This window comes from Falco biarmicus, chromosome 3 (genome assembly GCF_023638135.1).
Source record: "Falco biarmicus isolate bFalBia1 chromosome 3, bFalBia1.pri, whole genome shotgun sequence".
Lineage (NCBI taxonomy): Eukaryota > Metazoa > Chordata > Aves > Falconiformes > Falconidae > Falco > Falco biarmicus.
In genome coordinates, this window is record NC_079290.1 from 105636834 (window position 1) to 105660391 (window position 23558).

The window sequence follows — 23558 nt, forward strand, 5'->3', positions numbered from 1 at the left end:
AGCACCCTGCTAACCACACAAGAAAGGAGAATTTGGTTCAATTCAGAAGGGGCACAAAAGTAACCGTTTCAAAAGCAATCCCTGGCAGCGCTGAAACTGTGCCGTCGCTTCAGGTTTCTCCTGCAGCTCCAAAGTGTGTTCACGCGTGACTTTCACCGTGTTGCTTTTAAACATGACAAGCGCAACAGAATGATTCAACCACTGCTCACTGTCGCCAACAATTCATTTGTTTTAGACCTGTCATCAATTCCTTCACCCTCTGGTTTTCACTAAAATGCCATCATCAAATTCAACTACAATGAAGCTAAGGAGGGATGGCTATTAACAGTCTAGCCGAGCAAAACTAAACCACCAATGGGTTTAGTTTTCAATACTACAAACATTCTCAACACCAGAAGTCCCAAAGTATTGGCTGAGGCTAGTGAAATTACTTACCACTGCAAACAGTTTGAGTTTGGAAACCGACCTGGGGAGCTGGCAGGAAAAAAACCCAATACCCCTGAACCAAAGATGCGACAAGAACAGGAGAAGGACACCGAGCTCTCCACTCCCAGCAATAACGGGAGTTTGCTCTTGCTGCCATACCCAGAGCTCTAACTGCTCCCCAGTATGAATCCGCACCTCCAGCATCAATCCAGGAAGAGGGCAAGCGCTGCACCCCAAAATAACTGGAGTTAAGAGAGATGCCAGCACCCGCAGGCATACTTGCCTTTCAAATCCCACAGGGTTTAAAACAGGTTAAACACAACAGAGGGCTGAAGGAGGGCAGGAAGCCTTGGAAGGCAGAAACAGGAGACAATGAGGGGCGGGCGGGGGGTGGGTGACACGAAAAAGAAAAAACTCAGCAAAGTCTGGAGGAGGAGGCCAGGAAATACTGAAGATGCAAGAAGCTGCTGGAAGCACTGTATTTTAATTAACCGGCACAGTATTCCACAACGCACTCCACCAGCCTCATTTCACTCCATGAAAAGGTTTGGGTTTGTGGTTTGGTTTTGTTGGTTTTTGTTGTTTGGTTTTTTTTTTACCCCTGCAGATGTATTTGGTTTATTGAAGCAGAGACAGAAGGGACACTAAAAAAGGAAGGTCACATTACGGCACCCTCCCTCTGAAGCCTGCCCGGACAGAAAGGCAGGATAGGTACTCCCTCTTCCTCCAGTAACACGTCTTTGTAAGCAGGTGTTTTTAAAGGACTGCACTGTTTGAGAAGAACCATTTAAAAGTATTAGTAACAAAGTTAACACCAAGTCTTGAAAGCTTAAATTTTAAAAATACTTGGTTTAACCTTACTTGGACATAAGCCTCTCACTGTTCCCCGATATAGGAAATGAAATCTGAGTCACAACATCTGTACAAAACCTTCCTACAGAGATAGCTTTAAAACCCCACACAAATAAACAAAAACACCTTTGAGCCAAAGCATTTGGGAAAATCATTAACAAGAGGAGATGTGGAAGTGGCTTAAAAAACCTAGCGCTTTAAACAAGCCCTACACCTTACATCAGAAATCTTGCACGTACAATGGTTATAATGCCAAAAGTACTCAAAAAAAAAAAAAAAAAAAGAACAACCCACTAAAACCCCAGACCTCACAGACAGACGTAGTTCCTGCTGTTTGGAAAAAGCAAACCAAGTCCACCCTCTGAAACCATCCTGCTGGCTTACAGCCCTCTGAGTGGGTCTAGAAGCTTCACTAGAAGGCAGTTTGCCTCTGTCCCTGTCAACAGAAATTTTGGTAAAATCCCAACTGCTGAAATTCAGCAAAAATTCTGGGGCAGCGAGCGGACCGAGCCGAGTGTCAAACCCTGCCTCCTCACCGTGACGGTCCAATTTTGCCAAGAAGGACAGCAGTACAGAAAGCGCGGCACAAAATCCAATCCGTCATGCTCACAATAAGCTCAGGTTTGTTTAAGTAATAAAACGTTATGCAACACTTCCGCAGAGGGAAGTAAATATTTGCTGTTTAACAACCAAATCAAGAATGTTTTGTTTTCAAAAGGCATGTTGCCCAAACAGTCTCTCAGCATTCAATAGTATTTGAAGCTCTAACTGCCTCCTCGGTCAGGATGAACAACAAACCCAGAACAGCTGCCAAAATCCCTACCACCATCCTCCCTCGGTATCCTCGGCTCACGTGGGAGCTTTGGGGAGAAATTCCACCTCCTGACTTGCCCACCTCTTGACCCTGCCTGAATTAACATACGCCAAATTCAACAACTGCATATAACCGAACACAGCGGGCACGACGAGTACAGCGCCCAGCTCCTGCGCCAGCTGCACGGCTTAAACACACGGGCACGGCTCTGCCTTAAAGCTGGCGGTTTCAGGTACCTGCCCGTACGAACACACAGTTGTACACACAGAGTCTAAAGAAAGGTTCCACATTCTATTCTGAACTTAAAAAAAAAACAACTTTCCTTTCTCAATTTAAAGAGCCCCCACCCCAATCATGCCCTGAGCCTGGTGCAGCTTCCAAGATGGCACCTCCGAGGGTCAGTCCTGTAGCACTTCAGACGCGCAAAGGGCGGCAGAAACTAAAAAGGCCGTAAACCCCTCTGCTGCAAGGATGGCAAGAGCTGCTTGGTCATCAAGCCCAGCTTCATTCTGCCTAAAAACCAGAAAAGAGGAAACTCACCCAGGTTTTCCAAGACGTGGAGATGTCTCCTGCAGCCAGGGAACAGAGACACCAGCCTCGTGTCAAGCCCTCACCTACTGCTGGGGTTTTCCTGCTGCTAGCCAGGCACGAGGAGCCCTGACCGAAGCTTGATGGGGCAACGCCAAAACCAGGCAGGTCTGCAGAGCTGCTCGCTGCTGTTCACAAGGCTCACTTCTCCCGTACCGCTTTGGGTGGATGGAGCGGGTTGCCCCCCCAACAAAAGCAGCGCTTCTCCACACAACTAACCTGCTAGGTCCCATTCACACACGCTTTTTTCAAGTAACAAAAACCTAAAGCGACTTGCGTGCTCTCCTCCAGCATCTGTACTACTGGTGAAATGCTCGTTCTTGAGTCACGCTTTAAAACGATTCCCGTTTAAGTTTCCGCCAGGTGGAGTTTAAGTTTAAAGAATGAATGGTTTATATCTCACCTCCTTGAAAATATACCACAGAACTAGGTCAGCGCGGGGAGCTGCTCCGTGCACTTACTACGGGAACACCACAGGCGCCAGCGCCGAGCCGAAGACTCTCCGCTCCCGCCTCAGTGACGCTGCCCGTGCTCTGCGCGGGTACAAAGCCGCGAGCCAAGGACCGGGCAGCCAAGCGAAACGCTGGATTACGATATGGGGTGGGTGCCTTTAAACGCCGGGCAGAGCAGACGTTTCTCCAGTTTCTCCAGCGACTCACGTACATCACAAATGCAAATGCTGCTGCTGACCCGTCTCCTCAGCCAGAACACACTCAGACGGCCCACAAAAATTACTTACCGATATGAAAAATGACGGAAGTTGCACTAAATAACAATGGTAAAGGCTGAATTACCTTTCAAATCAAGGAGCGCTGAGCTGCGTGGCTCTGTAAAGCCGCGGCCGCACAGGGACGGGTATAGCAAAGCCTCCGCTTTACGTAGGAAAAAAAAATGTCATCATACATTGGCACAGGAAGCCCGAAAAGAGAATCAAGCCTGAGTGTGCTTTGGTGACAGTACTTTCATCCACAAAAGAACCGAAACTTCACAGTTTGAGCTAGGAAGTCCAGACAGACGCTAACTCTCTGATCACTTACACCTAGCGTTAACCAGTTGACATTCTACTACTTCAGCGAAGTTAATCATTTACTTCAACACAAATGAGAAAAGAATGAAGCCCAGCGTTTTCCAGACCACAGGAAAGATGGAACTAATGAATTTGGGAGCATTAAAGAGATTAATAAAAGATGAAGCTGACACACTCCCAATCACCACTACTACTTAAAATTTGCATTTTTGGAGAGCACGGGGCCTACGTCACGCTGGACGAGGCGCAGGCAAAAATCAAACCGAAGGTGGCCATGCCTAGGGAGGCTCTACACCTCCTAAAGGACAAACACCTTCCTGATATAAAAAAAATTTTAAAAGGTATTCTCAAAGCTCTTTGAGCGGAAATCCAGGCAAAGAGACAGGATAACGACCCTTGTAATCTAAGAAGGGGTTTCCCGGTGAAGAGGGCAAACGGATTAAAAGTGAGGAAGCACATATACTGTAGCGAATAAGGAAAAAAAACCTGTATTAGCCATATTAAATAGTGGTACCTGGCGTGCCCAGCTGCAAGTGCTGACAGTTCAGGCGGCGTTAGCGAACGCACCGGTTCGGTTACACAACCGGCTGTGGCGGGACAGGCCCGGCCGCCGGCCTCTCCCCCGGCCCCGGTAAGATGGAGGCGCGAGCACCGGGCACCGGCCGCGCTCCCGATGCCGGGCCGAGGGCGGCCCCGCGAGTGGCGGCCCCGCCGGCGGTGCGAGCAGCGGCCGGGCCCGCCCGGGGTGGCTGCGGGGCCGCCCGGGGGGCCGGCGGGGCGCACGGCGCTGGGGTCGGGGAGCGGACGCTGGCGCTTCCCGCCGGCCGGCTCGGCCAAACTTCGGGGAAATTATTAAAAAAATTAATAATAATAAAAGGCATTAACTGCGAGGCGAGCGGGCCTAGGGACGGGCCCTGCCCCGCTCCTCGCACCGGGCTCCCGCCGGGCGGCCCCGCCGGAGGGGGGGGGCGCGGGGCCGCGGCCGGGCGGAGCAGCGCTACCCCCTTGCGGACACGCCGCCGCCCGGCTCCCCGCCGCGCCGGTAACTTTCGCCCGGAGTTGGGCGCCCGGACTGCCCCCCACCGCCTCCGCCTCCTCCCGCCAGTGCCGCCAGCGGCGGCGGCCGGGCCGGGCCCTCCCCGCGCTGCCCTCCAGGCCCCGCCGCTCGTCGGGCGGCGCCGCGCCGCTCCGCCCGCCCCAGCAGCGCCCACCCCCGGCCCGCCCGCTGCCCGCCGGCGCGGAGGCCCCGGTGCGGCGGGGCCGCGGACAAGGCCGCCCCGCTCATGACGGGCGCGCGCCCGCGAGGCACGTGCGCCGCCGCCGCCGCCGCCGGGAGGGGAGGGGGGGGGGGGGGAGGGGGAGGAGGAAGCGAGGCCGGGGGAGGGGGGGGCCGGCGAGGGCGGCGCGGCCAGGCCCGGCCCGGCGCGGCGTGACCCCCCGGGCGGCGGCGAGGCCCAGGCCGGGAGCGGCGGAGCCCCGAGCTCCGCGCCGCACCCTGTGCCGGCCACACCGCCGCAGCCTCCATGTTGGCGGCGGGCGGGCACGTGCCGGCGGGCGGCGGGAGGCGTGCCCGTGTCCCGGCCCGGCCCGGCCGCCGCGGCCCCGGCGCCACGCGGCCTGCCCGCCGCACATGGCCTGCCCAACGGCCGCCATCCCCCCCCGCTCCCTTCCGTCCCTCCCCGGCCCGGCCCGACCCCGCGGGGGCGCCCGCCGCCGCCAAACTTTGCGCCGCGCGGCCCGGCCTCCGCCGCCGCCGCCGCCCCGCGGCCGGGGGTCAGGGGCGGGGGGGGTGGAGGGCGGCGCGGGAGGGCCCGGCGCGGTGGCAGCCCCGCGGCGGCGGCGGCGCAGGCCCGGCCCGGCCCGGCCCGGCGGCACGGAGCGGGAGGCGGCCCGGCCGCGCTCTCACCTTCCGGCTTGTTTTCGGCAGCCATTTCCCCTCCGCGCGCCACATCCTCCTCCGCCTCCTCGCGACCGGGACCCAGGCGCGCGCCGCCTCCTCCCGCTGCCGCCGCCGCCGGGCCGGCCACCCCGCGCGCACGGCGTACACCCCGCGCCGCCCATTGGGGGAGCCGCCGCACTGACACCCGCGGCGGCCAATCGCGACGGGCGGGAGGTGGGAACGTGGAGGGGATGGGCGCGACGGACAGCGCGCCCCTCCAATGGGAGCGCGGCAGCGCTTCAGTGACACACGCCGCAGCCACTCAACGGCGCCGCCGGCAAGACGAGGAGGGCGGGACCCGGCGCTTTACTGACGGCCGCAGTGGCCACTGGGGAAGCGGAGCAGCACGACAGACGGCCGCCAGAGCCAACCGCGCCGCGGAGGAAGCGGAACGCGCCGATTGACGCACGGCGCCGCCGGCACCGGCAGCCAACGAGGAGCGGCGTCCGCCGGAGTGACCGCGCGCGGGGCCAATGGGGCGGGCGAGCCGGGCGGCCGCCGGCGCCCCCGCCCCCGGCCCCGGCCATTGGCTGCGGGCGGCCCCGCCGGGCGCACGCCCCCTCCGCTCCCTGTAACCCTAAACAAAGCCTCCGATTGGCGCGGTGGGCGGCCCGGCCGCCAATCCCCGCACCCGCCCCGCCCGCCCGGCGGGGGCAGCCCCGCGGCCCGACCCCGCCCGCCTGCCCTATTAAAACAGACACGGTGCCGCTCCCAGGCCACCCGCCGGCAACAGCGGTAGCGCGTCGCCCCCGCGGGCTCCGGCGGGTGAGCGGGGTTTAAAAGTCACCGGCTCCGAGTCGAGACTGAGAAGCTGCGGGTTGTTCTTTCGCCAGCGAACGGCACCCTCGGCCAGGGCACGGCGGGACCCGCCTCGCCCCAGCGGGCTCCGGCACAGGCGGGCCCGGTGTTAGTGCCGGAGCGGCACCGCCCCGGGGGCCGCCGGGAGGGGCGGGGGCACAGCTCCCCCACGGGGACAGACGAAGCACCGCGCCGGGCTGCGGGGGCCCTCGCCGCCGTGCGCCCCCCCCCCCCGCCGGCCAGCTGGGGCGGGCAGGGGCTGCCCCCCCCCAAGGGGAGCCGAGTTACCGCTGCCAGCGAGGCGGGAAAAGTTGGAGGGAGCCCCACCGCTCCTACGGGAACGCGTTCGTGCCGAGCTGTGGCACATGCTGTCAGACACAGGGTGACACGGGCAGCCGCGCTGATCCCGGCCGGCAGCACCTGCCTGGGAATCGGGATGTCGAGGAGCTTCCGCTCTAAAGCGGCGCCCAAGACACCGAGATAACGGCCCTGTCCTCTTCCAAGCTGGCAGTGCCGTGGCAGAGCGATGGACTCTGCCCGGCCAAGTTTTGTCCACACCGCCGGGGGGCACAGCCTGAGGAGCGCCGGCAGCCGCTGGAGCAGAGCTCGGCGTGTCTGCACCGCGCCTCGTGCCTGCACAGCGCTAACGGAGAGCGGAACGGCCCCTTCCTTTGATGTGTGTGACTAAACACGCAAAAAGGATATTTTCCCCTCAGATCCCCGTGAGAGTGGAACTTCTTTAAAGAAGACCTGTTGGCTCTCTGGTTTTGCTAAAGACTGAAGCCGTTTCCGAGCCAAGACAAAAGAGGAACATGGTATGATGGGTCTCTTCTAAGACAGAAGAAAGGAAAATTCCTTCTTCCTACTTCCAGCGGCTGCTAATCTCATGGAGCGTGAAAGGCACATTGATGAAGCGGCTCTAGAATGACAGGCTCACTCCCAACGGTCATAAAGCTAATCTAGTATACTCTGTCCTATAAATATACACAAATATTAATGCAGTTACAGGATCAGCTAAGATAATTGTTTTCTTCAGCTGCTTGAGACCTGCCAGAAACTTTTCTGGTTGCCACACTGGCAAAGAGCTATCATTTTCTCTATGAGTTGCAGGGAATTTATGCCTCTCCTTGGATATTCTTCAAAGATGATCCATACACTTAGCACAGACACAAGGTATAGCCCATACAGTTGGTGCTCCTCGTGGTTTGCATTACAGCAAAGAAAAGAATACTAGATTAAAATAAGCATACCTCCCCCTTAAGAGATGGAAGTCAACTACCTGGTGCAAGGGTCAGATGTTTAGGTGCAAAGATCTTAACAGGACGCAGAGGGCTATCCCGCATTGACCTCATCCCAGCGCTCCACATGGAGTGGCAGGCGCCAGCGCCTACACCCTACAGCCAGGCCTGCCTTGCTCTCCCTTCTTTGGCAAGAAACAGGCACCCAGATCAGTCCAGAAGCATAGCCTGTGGTGCCTTCAGAGCGCCAGTCCTATCTACCACCTCTCCTCTGAATCAGCTCATCTCCTGGCATCTCAGTATCCTGCCCAAGACCAACATCAGGCTGGCATTTGGAAGGGGCTCAGGCTTCCACCTGGATATTCAGGCAAGACTACGCAACAAAAAGGAGACAAGAGAAACGGTGGGGCTAACGCACCTCCTCTGAGTGACAAAGATTCTTCCTCTGCTACTACGCACAGTACTGCCGGGGAGCTAATTGGATGTCATTTTGCAGACACCCATGCTTGTGGCTGAAACGCAGGCAGGAACCCAGGCCACTCCCAGGAACGCAGACGGCAACTGCTGCCACAAACAGTCCTTCCCTTCTGTTCAGGGAGACGAGCACATTTATTTTGGTCATAGCCCTCGCTGCATTATTCACTTACATATGCCTGAGAACAAATAACCACGAGGTACTCCACATGGGGTTAGACCTTGGGATCACCCAGCAACATAATTAAATGCAAAATCAGCCACATGTGTGCACAAGAGTGTCCATCTCTCTCTTCTCTCCAAAGCTCAAGTAGTTCCTTATGTGCTTCCATGGCTCATTAGAGTAATGAGGTCCATGTGGGCTGATTGACAAGGTTGTTCAGGACACCAGCTGCCTTCTCTCAGCCGTTACAGCCCACAGAAGGAGGAACTGGGTGGCAATAACTCTGCTTCCACAACTAACATGACCTACCTTGGCTCTACCAGTGGCGTGCAACCTGCTCTATGAAGAGTCGTTGGGAGCGCTGTCTGGCTTTCTAGATCCTTCCTGGTCCATAAAGACGATGAGAATTTGTGTGGAAGAGGATGAATAAAGCATTTGCAAGGGGTTACCACGATAGTGTATGAGCTCTGCTACATACGGCTAATGAACTCATTCTCTTCCTCAACATAAGCTTTCCTACCATGAGAAAAAAACAAACTAATAAACTGAATCTTATATACCTGAAATCACACAATTTTAACAGTAGTACATAGGTTATTACAGCAATGTGATCTGTGTAATATCATGGATGCTATTTGAACACAGATTTTTCATCAAGCATGCCAGCAAAGTCCCAAATATTTTCATTTAATTCCTTGTGCAATAAAATGATAAGGAACAAGCCATTTGAATTGAAGTGCTGCTGGTATCTTTCAAGTTTCCCAGCTCCCCACTGTTTAAAAATCAACAGTCTAATCGCTATTAAGGCACAGAGGTACCAAACCGCCGGAGATTCTGTGCATGTACGGTACAGGATAAACTGACTTGGTCTTGCCTTTCTAGGGGCACAAACACAGAGCTACCTCCAGCTGATAAGCAGCAAGAAAGTAGATGTGCCAGGAGTTTTCGCAGTCTGAATCATGAATAATTTTGAACAGCATACTGATAAAAGCTGCCGCTGTTCTGATGTACGGCGTTTGGCTTTTTTTGTTGTTGTTGAGGAGGAGGTGAAATAAAAAGTTCCTTAAAAAAAAAACCACCTTCATTGTCATTCCATGGCAGATGTGGGTCTGGCTTGGTTAATTGGGTTAATGTGATGATTTGGCATGCTTAGTAATATGCAGAAGTAAAACTGTAAAGAATATATTCAAATATCCTGTTATGGATATTCAGCAAATTATACATCCACCGTTGCTATGGCAAGCATCAAAAAGCAAAACAATTCAGACAGTTTTAATAGCTATAATGACAATGTTGGAACCCCATTTCTTTTGAATTGTTTGCACAAAGTTAGTCCGTGATTTAGAAGCAAGGAATGCCAAGTGTTTTTACAAAAATACTCTTAGAAGTGTGAATAGAGATGCTTAAAAAAAACCTCACAGTGATAGAAATGAAATGCTTTTGCCCTTTCCTCTCTACACTTCCAGAATCAAAAGCTGTTTCTTCTAGGAATAAACCCAAGACTTAACCAAGGCAATGTGCATGTATAAATTCACTGTCATTTCACAATACTTCACTGCATTTGGGAAATATAAGTGCCAATTCCCAGGTTCATCAAAACCAGGTAAACATCCCAAAACACGCATTTTTTCAGAAGGGTTCTCCAGAGAAGTATACTCCGTTTCGGGCTCTGCCATCCAAACAACTTGCCCCAAATGATGTGTGGAAGTTGAAGAAGAACACACGTTACCGGGAACTAAAGATCCCAGATTACACTCAGGCTGGAAGAAACTGCATACTACCCTAGCAGGAGGCCAAACTTGCTCATCCTCCGTATTTTGGAGTTTGGATACATTCTTCTCCCCATCCCCTCTGCAGTTCTGAGCCCATTTATTTCCCTCAGAAATACAAACACTACATTCAAATAACCTCTAGTAAAACACTGTCGGCTATCGGGAATTTATACCAGGCAAAACTGAAGCATAACTCCAGAGCCTAAGCCATTTTAATGGACCCTGGAGGAAAGATGTTTTTGCTGTGCAAAGCCTCATAAAGTTTTTGCAGATACTTAAGGCAGTAGCCTCAACACGAAACGCAGTATTTACCTGTTTAACCAAGAACAAGGGCAAAAATGCTTTGTTCCTCTACACTGGCACCGACTCCAGAGGGAAACAAGCGGCCGCCTGGGGGGTTGCCATGCTGGAGCCCCATTTATTGCGGTACAGGATCAAACAGCTTCAGAACTGACTTACATGGGTGCCAGCCGCCGGCATTTTGCTGCAGCCAGCAATGCCAGGGAGAACGCCTGCCACGCCACGCACGGCAGCACGCAGCCTCTGCCACAAGCCCCATTCTTCCTTCCTCTGCGGTCCTTGGTCCTTTATCTCCCTATGAGAACAGGCCAGGTTCTGTCTTCACTGTGGTTCATGCTCCAAGCACCCTGGTGGCACTAAGAAAATAACAATTATTTTGCTCTAGTATACACCCATAAGCCAGTTAGAGGAGAAAAAAACCTGAAATATGAGGTAAATTAAAGCTTCCAACTAAGGGGATTTACCAGTAAGTCACCATAAAATTCAGATAATTTATTTTTTCAATTCTGCAGCAACTTTCTCCAATTTGTTTGGATTAGCTATTAGAAATTATGTCTCAAAAATTAAAGAAAATGTCTATTGACCATTATATCAAATTCTAATTTTAGCCAGAAAAGAAGAATAATCAGGCTGTGATTTACTCTGGTAGTCAACTTACATTAACAATTTCCCCCCCATTTATGTAATTCTGGCAAAATCAAATAATATATACAATGCTCATAAATGCCTTGCTAGATTTAGTAAAGACAATTTCCTACAGTATATTCAGGACATTTTTCTTTGCTTTCTTTTATAATAAGACAATCAAGTTATTTAGTTTAAGGAGGTAATATGATTGTCATCCACAGTAGCCTCAGTTATAATTTTAGCACAGTCTTCAATAAGGTACATGGAAGGATTTTATTTTTGTTTGTCTGTTTGTTTTTGTTTTTAAAGCTGTTGTCATCCTGTAATAAGCTATATAGGCTGGCTGCTGCTCTCTGGGGTTGTTTTTCCCCTACATACTAACCCCTCTCCCCTGCTAGTGCGCAAAACTCCCCTTACTACCGAAGAAGCAAGAAGAAAGCGTAAACTCTATGAATGCGCATTAATGCAAAGCCATTGTGCACAATGTTGGTAGGCAACTGGCTGTTCTGGGCAGTGGATGAACAGCTCCCAGCTCGGGACTGGCCAGGGAATGTCACTCCACAAAGGTGGCAGTGCCAGCTCCTTGAATCCCAGCCAACAGCGTGCACGGAAATCCACACAGTAACCAGTTCTACCTTGAGGAAAAGGCCATTTTCTGTAATACTTATTTTCCCCTCAACATGTTCAAGACAGCGTAATCCTCACGTCAGTTTGATATCAGATCTCTAGTGATCACCAAAGCAAATAATAACAGGGAGATATGTTTAAGTCAAAGATCCCTAAAGCTCCTAAATTTCTGTTTGTGCTTTTAAACAAATGTCTTTTCCAGGATACTTGACTCCTCTGAAATTGGACTGCTGTCTATATAAACTGAATGAATACTGATCTAGGAGCCAAACTTTAGTCACTGAGGTATGAAAATATCAGCCTTGGGCACTGAAGACAGAAGAATGAGTAATGGAAGACAATGACAGAAGAACAAAAGGAGATCGAAGGAAGAGAAATGGATGATGGTAACAGAGGCAGAAGGTGTTTGAAGCCACGTAGATTCAGGAACTGGAAGCCAGAGGCAAAGTCTGATTAAAAAAAAAAAAAAAGAAAAAAAAAAAACCACCAAACCACAAAAACCTGAGTCAGCCTGCTCCCAAGGAACTCCTGGTGACGGCACTGTCCAGGCACTGCCCTTTGCCCAAAACCCTGTCCTGGAGCTACCACACCAAGTCTTACTTCATACACTCCCATGACTTATGTGGAAGCACCATTAACAAACAATAGAGCACTCATGCTTTCAATTAAAAAGCATTACTGTTGAAGTAATCATCTCAAGTCTTTAAAGAACTTCACCATGCCTGAGTTCTGCCATGCTATAAATTCACAATGAGAAGGAACTTCCCTGACTTTTTTTTTCATCATTATTTATGAATAGATAAGCCAAATGGAAGTTTAATTCCAGTATCACAAACTAGAATCAATCGTCCTTTGCTTACAGTGGTACTATGGCGGTGCAGCCACTCAAATTATCTCTCGGGTGCCTGTCTGGTGCCTTATTACACAAACTCCTTCTCCTCTGTCATCAAGGATATGCACTAGTTCTTATATACAAAAATGATTGGTTTAATATTTTCTCATTAGTTTTTTTGCTATGGAACAGAGTTTTCTTTCTAGATTTGCCTATTGTCTAACCATTAAAACTATTCTGTTCCGTATGGCTCGGAAGAGTTGCATAAAATGAGAAATATGGAGAAACTGTATATGCAGAAAAATCACTGAAATAATTAAGTCTCTGCTTCGATGTTGTCATCTGCGAGTTCTTGACTTTCCCCTAAGCTTCCTCCCCTGAAGGACTAGAACAGTAATACTCCCCCCACCCCCACCCCACATGGAGTAAATCAGTTCCTACACTCTTAGTAGCAGAGTGAAAATTAAGATGTAAAGGAGTAAAGAATTCAGAACAACCCTATTATCCAGCAACAATACAATTTGCTGCTGATCTTCAGTTGCTAAGAGAGCCACGTCAATTATTTATAGAACCAAGAGCGTTAAATGTGAAGTATTTCAGCCTGGGACAGCATGAAGGTAAAAGCAGGAACGTGATCTTGTCAGAACTGCAGAACTGTAGGCAAGGACAGAATATCCCTACACAGATTACCCTTTTTATTGAACTATAAATTGAAAAAGGTCCTTAAGAAGTGTCACTTTCTGTGTTAAGTGATATGCATTCTCTTTTTTTGACGTTTATCTAAAGGGCTATTTCAGCCAGGGAAACAATGCACGCTATCTTCCAAAAATGTAAGTTAGCATAACCTCATCCGAGTATTTACATGATGCTCACAACCTTCTCTTTCTCCGTGCTTATGTCTATGAACAGCCTGTCACCCGCACCTTAAAATTTGTTCTGAATGACCGTGACTCTGCCATTCTCATGGTGCTGAAAAGACCTCACCAGGCAACACTGAGCAACACCATAGCACTGCCCAAGGACTGGATATATACTGCCAACTCACCTGTAGTAACCACAAAATACAGCTTAAAATAACTTCCACCAATTGAGAGTGGGAGACACATTCAAAATTAGCAAGTGCTCCTAAAGAAAAGAATTATGCATTACATTATTTCTTTTTAGCTGCTAAGAGAACTTTTAATATTGGAATTAGCTTTCATAGATGCAATGATGTATTTCAACTTCTGTCTCTGATTAAACAGTAAAACCTGTGACCTAGTGTTGCACAATGTCAATTTTGGTAACACCCCTTCCTGCTTAAAAAGACTTAAGTAGATTTATAATAATATTAAAACTAGAAGTTAATCCTTCTGTAGGGTTACCGATTGGTCAAAATTGACTAGAAGTATAAAAAGTAAACAGATCTTAGTTGCAGAAATTAGTGTGGGATCAATGGAAATGGGCGGTCACCTGGATGACAAGCCTGAAGAGCACGTTTCAGAAATGGCTCTGCAAGATCTGCCTATGAATTTTAAGTGCCAATTAGGAGCATAACCTAAGGACTGCACATACTTCTGGTGTATTCGGTATTAAGCCCTTACAGTCAAGGTGAAAGCCTGGGGGATGAAATTATGTCCCTAACCTTAAGCACCCATCACCATCCAAACAATTACAGTTTACATGAACGATACAAAGGTGTAAGAGACTCCAGTAACCACAGAATTTAAGGTATGAAATCTGAAAGAATGTAAAGGCTTGCTTTTAACAAATGGCTTACCACTGTCTATAATAAATAGATTTTAGAAAATAAAATATTTCCCACCTCATTTGGCCATGTGTTTGCTCAGAAAACAATGCTTCCTTTCTTGCACCATTTAAGATGAAAGAGGCAAAAAGGCTTTGTGTATGTGTCGCCATTACTGGGAAGCTCCTTGAATGTGGGGTCCCACACAGCTCCATCCCACTCCCTTCCCCACACGGGCTACACTCTCCCTCATTAAGGGAGGTGTTGAAACGCTAAGGTTCTTCACACCAGCAATACACGAACGTGTGGTTTACGCCTCTCTCGCACTGAGATTTAAACCTCTCACATCTGAAAAGTTTAAATCCAGTATCGTTAGTCAGCTGACTGGATACCCAGGAAAAACAAGCACAGGGTGCAAAGCACCCACTTCAAGTGCGGGCCAGACAACAGTTAAGCAATCGGGAAGGTGAGCACTCCGAGGCATATACTGCAAGACTCTTTCATTTCAAGAATGTAAGTAATTTTACCCCAAGTCTTTACCTTGGAGTCACACAGATAGCATAGTTGACTTCTTACATGGTGCAAGCCCTACAATGCATAAAAGAAAGGTTACACTGCTGTACAGACTGAAAAGAGTTTAATTAATGCCAAAGCATTCACTTCTTTGGGAAAATAAGGCACACAACAACCTCGTGCTTACTGAACTAGACTCAGAGCCATTGTATGTCAATCGATGACAGTTTCTCTCCTCAAGGGATTTTTGTTCAGTGGCCGGGTAGGCACTTCCAATAAAAATACGTTTTCTATGGGCAATGATGATTAAGAAATACTGAAAACACCGTTCATCTTTCACCAGGAAAAGCTGGTGTGGTGGCATTCAAAGCAGAGTATTGCAGATCACAATGGGGACTATTTTGGATTTTCCTCCTTGTGCACTGACTCTACAAAAGCCCCTATTTACTAAACTATTATAAACAACTCATTAGCCACACTAATCCCATAAAGCCAGTGGTGCATTACTGGTAGGTATCCACCATCTACTATGGGAAAAGCTACACAGTCTGTCTCTAAAAATACCTTGGTTATTTTCTGCCAGTCAGTTGGCAGCTTTTATTCAAAAAGGGCAATTTTTACTTAAAAAGCATATGGTTGGAAGCAGACAAATCATGTGGCAGATATTAATATAATCATCATAACTTCCACAGAATCAAAATTTCAACTTACGTTTTCAGCAATGATACTGGAAGTTTATCTGCACAGGAGGTGCTTGTATCATTCATAGCAAGTTCCGTGAAAGCAAGGAGTTGGATTAAACACCCAACCTTGAGGCAGCTGGATTAAACACCCAACACTGTGGTGAAAGATTGTCTATGGCTCATGTCAGGAACAAACGTGGACTAGTCAAAAACATCCAGTTTCTTCGGGGGGGGGGGGGGGGGGGGGGCGGGGCACGGGGGGCGGGAACACATGGATGGATCAAAACCAAACCAAAAAAAACCACAAACCAACCCAGAGAACCTTGGAACCCTACCTTGTAGGAACAACAACTGTGGTAACAGCCATGGATACATGATAGTCTTCCTAAAATGCATTCATGGGTCCATGAAATATTCTAAGCTAAATCAAGTATTTCAACAATGGAAGAATTCTAACCGCATCTCCTCCAATTGCCTTGCCTCCAACACTGAGGGCAAGATCATTAAATACAATTACTATGAATTTTTGTCTGACAAGCCACTGACAGAAAAGGAGTAATACTGAACTTCAAGATCAAAAGTATACAAGCGAGTGATTCACCTTCCTTTCTTGTATGCTTGCAAGACGGAGGCTAAACATGAACATAGTATCAGCTGCCTTTAAAAGCTCCACTTGCATTTGAGTAAGAGAAATTGCATCAAGTGAGAAGATGAGGCTACACAACCCTGAATGCGACTCTATCTTCGATAAGCGTCCTCCTCCACTAGCTCAGGAGCTTTGTCTATCAGACCATGTCACCCGAATGACTAACAGCACACCAACTCCCACTGCTGCCATCTCTCACCAGCTCCAGTAAGCTAAAGCGTTAGCAGGACAGCAAGCAAAATAGAATTCGTATTTCCCAGTGCTCCCCTGCAACAGAAAACCTGATAAGACTGAGGGGAAAAAACCAAAAAAAACCCCACAAGCTAGTCTAGTAGGCAACTGTCTATCCTCAGGGCCATGTAAAATACCACATGCTGGAAGAAAGAAGAAACAGCGAGGAGCTGGCAGGATCCAAAGCGCAATGCCCGCAGAAGCGATTATGCTGATGCCAAATCTGGTCCTATCTGAGCTTTCCAGCCACTGCTGAGTTGACAGCACGTGCTGCAATGCCAGAGCTGGCAAAGGTGATGCTGAGCACAGCTAGCGGCCACTAGCCACCTTAAAGCAATAGCACCATGCATCTTCCCCATGCCAGCGTCTAGTGGCAGGGATAGTAAAATAACATGCATATAGTGCTCTTTGCAAAACCAATAGTACGTACTGAAAACCAACTCACCATTCTCCATTTCACCCAGCCTGGTGCGGTGCTGGACTCGCAGGGTGCTGTGACCCACCACCAAGCCGGGCTGGCTGGGCTCCAGGGCCCCAAACAGCGAGCGGGACGAACAGGGAACAGCTACGAGCCCTAGCTCTGGGGAACCGGCACAGCCGTAAGGACACAGCGCCTTGCCAACACTGACTGTACTCCAATTTTAGCAGACTTAAAGCTTTCCAGATTGATGGTGAAGAATTTCAAAACTCAAAGAGCGTAATAGATTTACATCCGAGTTTATAGAAAGAGCTGAATAATACACCAGCAGCTATAACATACACATACACAAAACAAGAAAGAAGAAAACTATCAGATCTTCCAAAATACAGACTGACAACAGGAATTTGCTAATTAATATTTTAAGTATGCCTGAATTCTCAACTCTTGTGTTATTAAACTAAAAATTATATCATCATGTATTTTAACTACATGATAGCTTACACAAGTTATGACCATTTAAAAAAAATATTCTGCATTTCTTATGATTATTTATACAGTATTTCAAACATGGTTACATTTCCCATAGGACAAACTACTACTTTTTCACCAAAAGTGCTGAATCTGGTGTTGTTCCTCCCCTGTGACACCATGTGGTCTACACATAACAAGGATTTTAGGGCGTGCTGTAGCGTCCAGAGCAGCTCCTTATCATGGCACCAATGGGAAAGTATTTTACTAGAGAGGCAAAATTAAATGGCACAATTGAGCCCAAATAATATTCTTACTGACACAGTAGGAGAAGTCATTGACAACTTCTCAGAGAACTATTCTGCTGGGGGTAGGCTGGAGGCCAGCTTTGGAGAGAAAAGAGCTGGTAGGGAATATGGGTTCCCAGCTTCCAGCCACCAACAGAGCACAAAATCCAGAGGGCTGTCCATGGAAAATAGCATCTTAGTATCTGTAATTCCTACATGTTTCTCATCTTCAAAGTGCAAAAGGTTGGCTTTCAGGCAAGCTGTATGTGTTCTGAAAACAGCTTCTGACAGATGACAGCAGTGCCCTAACGCAGAGTGCTGTCCCCATGACAGGCTCTTCACGTACTCGGCTGACAGGGTCCAAAGACACCGAGCGTGCCGTTTAAGCTACACTGCTGCAGGAAACGCGCTGCAGTGGGAAACAACAAGGTGCCAAAGGCCACAGAAAGCCAGCACCTCCCTTCCCAGACACGCGGCGTGCGGACGGAATGGTTGGATCTTTCAGATTTCCTAGCATTATGAATCAGCCTGAAGAAGTAATTTCTGACACTGTCAAAACTGCACTAGTGATCTTCAGGAAAGGCTGTGGCGGTAGCCTATTCAAAAGCCCTAACCCTGCCCTGCACAGTGCTCTGTATGACAGACCACAGCTTGATTAGAAACAATTTAAGCTCATAAAAATTACAACTGGCACCAAAACCTAAACTATAGCAAATTCCTCCCCGATTCTTGTTTTGAAGACGACACTTGCAGCAGAATAGAACTGTTATTTGTATCTATCAACCATTCACACCTCATCTTGCTTCTTGTACCGTCAAAATCTTCTGCTTGCTGCAGAAATGCCCTTCTGTCCCACACCCCTGCTGCCAGAAACAGCCCGAGAGGCATGGGGCAGCACGCAGTTAATGACTACAAACCTGGAGCATTTTCAAGGAGAATGTTTGCTTTTGACTTTTTGGGGGATTAAAGTCAGTCTTCCATAAACAAGCATGAAAATATCCCAAGGAGAGCAACGTTACTAATGATGATTTTTCTTGCTTCTTGCCAGTTGCTTCAGCCACTTCTGCTGCCATTGGAGGAGCGTAACAGAGGCCCTTCTACCACACAGCTCTCTGCAGGTGTGAGTAAATCTGCCTCTTACTTCCCAAAGTCCTCAAGCGAACTACCACACCTCAGCGACAGAGAGAATTTCTCAGAATGAAAGAGCCAATAAGCAGTGATTCCTTTGGGCACCTCAAGAGCATTAACACAAAATGCAGCAAAAAGCACCAGAATAGCTGAAATCAATTCCGTCCTCACGGAGGCAACTGGTTTGCAATGCATTCCAAACATTTTAACCACGTGTATCTGCCGAGGTTTAAGTCAGAAGACAGTACAGGCAATGACTGCGCTGAACCGTCACCTCAGGAGAATGACACTGGCTGCAAATTAACCCACTGAGTTCATCCCTTATTTCTCTTTTTGTTCTCATCACAAAACATGGCAGCAGAAAACCAGGTATGATTGCCAAACTAATTTGGGAGTGCAAGCCACAGGTCACAATGAGACGGCTGCCGGACCTGCAAGCCCATGCATGCAAGGGCACATTCAGAAGTACGAGTCTCGCAAGGGCTTTAGGTACAGAATGGTGCAGCTTTGGGGAAGACCTAAGCATAGAAAGAGTAGGTCGGGAGTGAGAGGCATCACTGGGACTTCATGCAAAACAGAGGAGGAGGGAAATCAGAACACTCAGCTATGGTTTGAGGGGGCGTGCCATTTGCCTTAATGAGGGAATGTACCACATGAAGTCCCACAGGCTCCAAAATGCACTCAATTAGCTGTTCCTTTTACCTTTTTGTTCTACCCAGCATTTCTTCAAGAGCACTGTCATCTCTGGCTTTGGCATCCTACTCATCATCTATGAATTCATGTTGCTGTTTCCTCCCTGAAAGGAAAAAGTCCCATAGTCAGTCATTTGCTACACAGAGGAAAGGACAAATTTGACAGAGTATTTTTGCCACTGTTCAAGTTCAAAGAGCAGGCAGCAGTACAAGTTGCGTTCTCCACTAGTGTCATTCATCCGAAATCAATCAGCCTGTGTTGACTCAAGAAACTTACCCCGAATTTACCTGTAAGCAACTGAAAAGCTGTCAGTGTCTCAGACCTGCCTGGAGAGAAAGAGCAGGGCAATGACTCACCCAGAGTAAAAAAAATGCCCTGCAACACGAAGAGAGACTCGCGCCAAGCAAGTATCTTTATTTTATTTTCAAACATTCTGAAAGCGTTAGTATGAAGAAGCAGCAAAACACTGAGAAAGCACATTTAACGTTAGGAAGGCCTCCCTGCCATATCATGTGAGCCAAATTAAAAATAAAACTAAACACAAGCGTACAAAGTGGAGACAAAAAAAATCAATTTTCTCAAAGAGATAACGTGAGGGACTCCCAGAGGGGCTGGCAAAATCTGGGAGAGAGAAAGAGATTATATTTTATGGGAAGAGATTCAATAACCATTCTTTTCCCATAAAGCTAGTGATGGAGAATTGTCACCGCTCCATAGACACACAGTGCACATTTCAGGACAACAGTAACAGAAAATCAATAGCATCTTTTATACGTGAAAAGACATTATCGCTATGGACTCCTAATACTAACAAATGGGACCAAAGAAGACCTTTACTAAAATTTAGTAGTCAGCATTAATCTGGCTGATAAGAGAGGGGTAGTATGCTCATCTACATCCTCAGATATTTTTTTTTTTTTTTTTTAAAGAAATAACTCTGCTCAGAGCTTCACCCTCTACTGAAGCCAAAGAGCCCCCAGATGACACTACATTAAAAGTCTAACAATGTTGAACCCTGGCGCTGTCGCTCGAAAGCCCCATCGGCATACATTTCCTCTCTGGCTGATGGCTGTAATCATTAGGAGGTAGGAGCTTTATCAGGTGGTAATTTGACAGCTTTGACAAGCTCGGCTGAATTTATGGCACTTTCTAGTTTTTCCCTCCATTGAGCTGAGATGGAACTAGAGTTAATATTAGCAAAAACACTTTGTGCGGGGGCAATTTTCCAGCGATGACTACATGATTCCAGTTACTAAGAAAATCTGCTAAACAAGGCCTCCTCATAGTCACTTGCCACTCTCACCAGCCCAGGGAAGATGGTTCCCCATCCAGCCGCTGCCTTAGAGGGAAGCCTCAGTAGATAGAAGGTATCTCTGGCTCTAAGGCAGCACAGGTGAATCAATTCTGGAACACCTCCGCACCTTGGAGAAGAGTCACCAGCATCCCAAAGAAACACAAGCGTGGATCTTTCCCTTAGCTTAAAAAAAATAACTTGTAGCTCCAAACGCCATTTTCCAGAGAGGGACATTCACAGTTTGCCCCCATTTTCACCAGGCAGCACTGTTCGCCTGTGCTTCAGCCCAGGAATGCTGGCACTGCCAATGCACTCTTCCAGCACTCCCAGCCTGCGTGCACCCTCCTGAATTCCCTTTCAGCCACATTCCCCTACCCACTGCTAACATGGAACAAGCACCAAACCCAAGTGTATGAACTCAGCACCTCACACTAAGGCTGGTAATGTTCAGGATCACTACACTCAACAATCTTTCTAGGTACAGGCTCAATGTCTTTTAAACAGAGCACATAGTTTCTTTCCTGTTTAGAAAAGATCTAGGACATTAAAGCTTAGGAAAAAAAACAAGTAACAATGAGAGTCTCTTATATCTCCATGGATCATATGGTCCACTCCAAGAAGGAACCTAACCAATTACATCTGGGGAGAGGTACCAGTAGATCATGACCTCTGGAAAACACCAGGGCTGTACCAGGACACTAGTAAGGCTACTCACAGTTTACAAAACGAGCATGCTACCTACACTGGAGCAGAAGCCACAGTGTCACATGTCTGACAGCACACGCGCTGGCCAAATCCAGAATCTGGTTCCTGGAGTCCGCTTCTCTTGTCACAAAGATTGCATCCCATCCAGCACCACAATGCTTCCTCACACAGTGTGAAGAATCTGTGAGTAGCAACTTGGGCAAGAGGAACACTACACCCTGAACCAAAACTTGGCAAGTCAGTAAAGCACAAACAAGTACTTTTTTTTCCCAAAAATTGCTTTTTACCATAGATGTTACATTTCCTCTGTTATAATTTAGGGTTTTAAAGAGCTATCTCTACATGCTTAGAAAGCACAGTTCCCATATAGCTCCCTAAAGTCATATTTCTCTCTTCCTATATTTCCCTGCCAAGATGTGACATCTGTGGACTGTTCCCAAAAAATTCCCCTGAATCATCTGCGATGCATGCAAAACAGCGGCCAGAGCTGGCAACGAGCAGCTGTGTCTTTTTTGGAAAGCGTTAGATCAATCTGGTAAGGGGAAGGATTCCCAGTAACTCTGCCACTAACATCCCCAAGGACCACACAACTCCCAAATCACGTTAGAAAAAGAGCACAATTACGACAGGACCAAAATCCATGGGAAAGAGCGTTGCCACGGCAACTAGCATCCTCGGAACTTGATTCTTCTCTACATTTTTGCACAGACTCCCAAACCACGTGGAAAAAATGAGTCTAGCAGGTGGGTTCATTCAGGAAAAGCATGCTGCCAGGTGATTCCCTGTAAAACAGACTCACTTCTACGTGCTTTCTCAGAAAGTGAGCCTTTGAGGACCTCTTGTTCCAAGCACTGCATCTTACTATGAGCACAGTGGTACTTCTATAACATGATCAATACTTTCTTGCTAACTACCCTTGGATCAGAAAGAAACCTATTAAATATTAAAACACTCCTGTTCCAAACAAAAGTTACGTGAAGATAAAAGCCAAAACAGATTAGCTGATCTTTGGAATGGGAAAACATGGTTTCAGCTTCACGCTAGACTACACTGGTGACCAAGAGTGGTCTTTTAAAGCTCCTCCTCCAGGACAGCAGCAGTCTAAACAGCATCCCCGACACAAACATCTGGTCCAGCTGCTGGGGAACATGAGCAGGAATGGCCTTATTTTTCTTCCTGACCACCTTACTGCAGCCATGAAAGCCCACAAACACCCCACCTGCCCACCATGTTTTATGACGAGGCACAGGTCAAAGCACAGACTAGAAAGCCCTTTTGCTAACACTCCTGTCTGCTCCCCACATTCGTGGGGCACCTCTCCCATTGCACTGCTGCGTAAGACTGGGTAAGATGCCCTCCTGTGGTTAACCCGCCATCAGGGCTGTTTGCTCTTCGGAAAGCAACGCGGCAGAAATTCTAGAGCCATCATCTCTACTCTGTGGTGAAAAGCCAAAGTAGCTCTACTGACCCAGAGCGGTTAAAGCGCCTCTACTGACCCGAAACAAACCGCTCCAGGTTTCTACGGTGGCAGAGGCGAGCGAGGCCCGGCAGCGGTTTGCTCCCCGCCCGCGGGGCTCGCGTCGCAGCGTTAACCTGCCGCTCGCCTTCGGGCGCCGTGCGAGTGCTTTGCCCTCACCATGTCGCACCGTGCCAGGCTGCAGCGCTCCTCGGCCAGGCTGGGCACGGCAACCCCCTGAGAGCCAGAGTCACCCAGGAAATAAAGGCGCTCGGCCCGCAAAACGGGCTGGAACCGCCCCCTCGCTAGGCCAGCCGAGGGGCTTCGGGGCAGCGCCTGCACCTACCGGCCCCACGCGGGGAAGGCAGCCCCTCAGGGCCGCCCCGGGGCCGCCCCGCTGGCCGGGCAGGCCCGGCACCGCCGCACGGAGCTCACCAAGGCGATGACCCCAGCGACGGCGGCCGCGCTTCCCCCTTCTCCTACCCGGTCGCCGGGCGGACACAGGCCCGACCGGCCCCCCGGGCCCCGGCCACAGCCACAGCTGCCGCTCCCCTCCCGGCACGGAGCGCCCGCGGCGGGGCAGGCACCTGAGGGGGGGGAGGCGCCTGAGGGAGCGGGGCCGCCCGCCCCGCCGATCCCGCGCGTTCCGCCTCGCCGCCGGGGCCGGGCCGTGCCGGGCCGAGCACTCACCGCGGCATCCCGCGCCCGCCGCCGCCCCTCGCCTCACGGCGCTCTGGGGCGGGGCCTGGCCGCGCACGCGCAGGGCGGGGCTGGGGGGGGGGGCGCGGGGCGGAGGCGCTGGGGCCGCCGGGCCGCCAGGGGGCGCGGCA

At 49.5% G+C, this 23558-nt stretch overlaps 1 protein-coding gene across 12 annotated transcripts in view; it reads right to left on the reverse strand.

Annotated features, from left to right (window-relative positions):
- The window catches only part of CAMTA1 (calmodulin binding transcription activator 1), a 325176-nt gene that overhangs the window by 298241 nt on the left and 3377 nt on the right, over positions 1 to 23558 (reverse strand). For 5 of the 12 annotated variants that reach the window (XM_056331845.1, XM_056331846.1, XM_056331847.1 and 2 more), the window contains exons 1-2: positions 23419 to 23497; positions 19283 to 19376 (exon numbers count right to left, since the gene is read on the reverse strand). In XM_056331845.1, the coding sequence (XP_056187820.1) occupies positions 19283 to 19349 (67 nt within the window). In that variant the 5' untranslated portion in view covers positions 19350 to 19376; positions 23419 to 23497. Of the gene's footprint in view, positions 1 to 4221; positions 4386 to 5613; positions 5884 to 19282; positions 19377 to 19560; positions 19600 to 22768; positions 23067 to 23163; positions 23260 to 23315; positions 23498 to 23558 lie in introns of those variants that run through there. The other 7 variants (XM_056331841.1, XM_056331843.1, XM_056331844.1 and 4 more) reach the window with 7 other exon arrangements.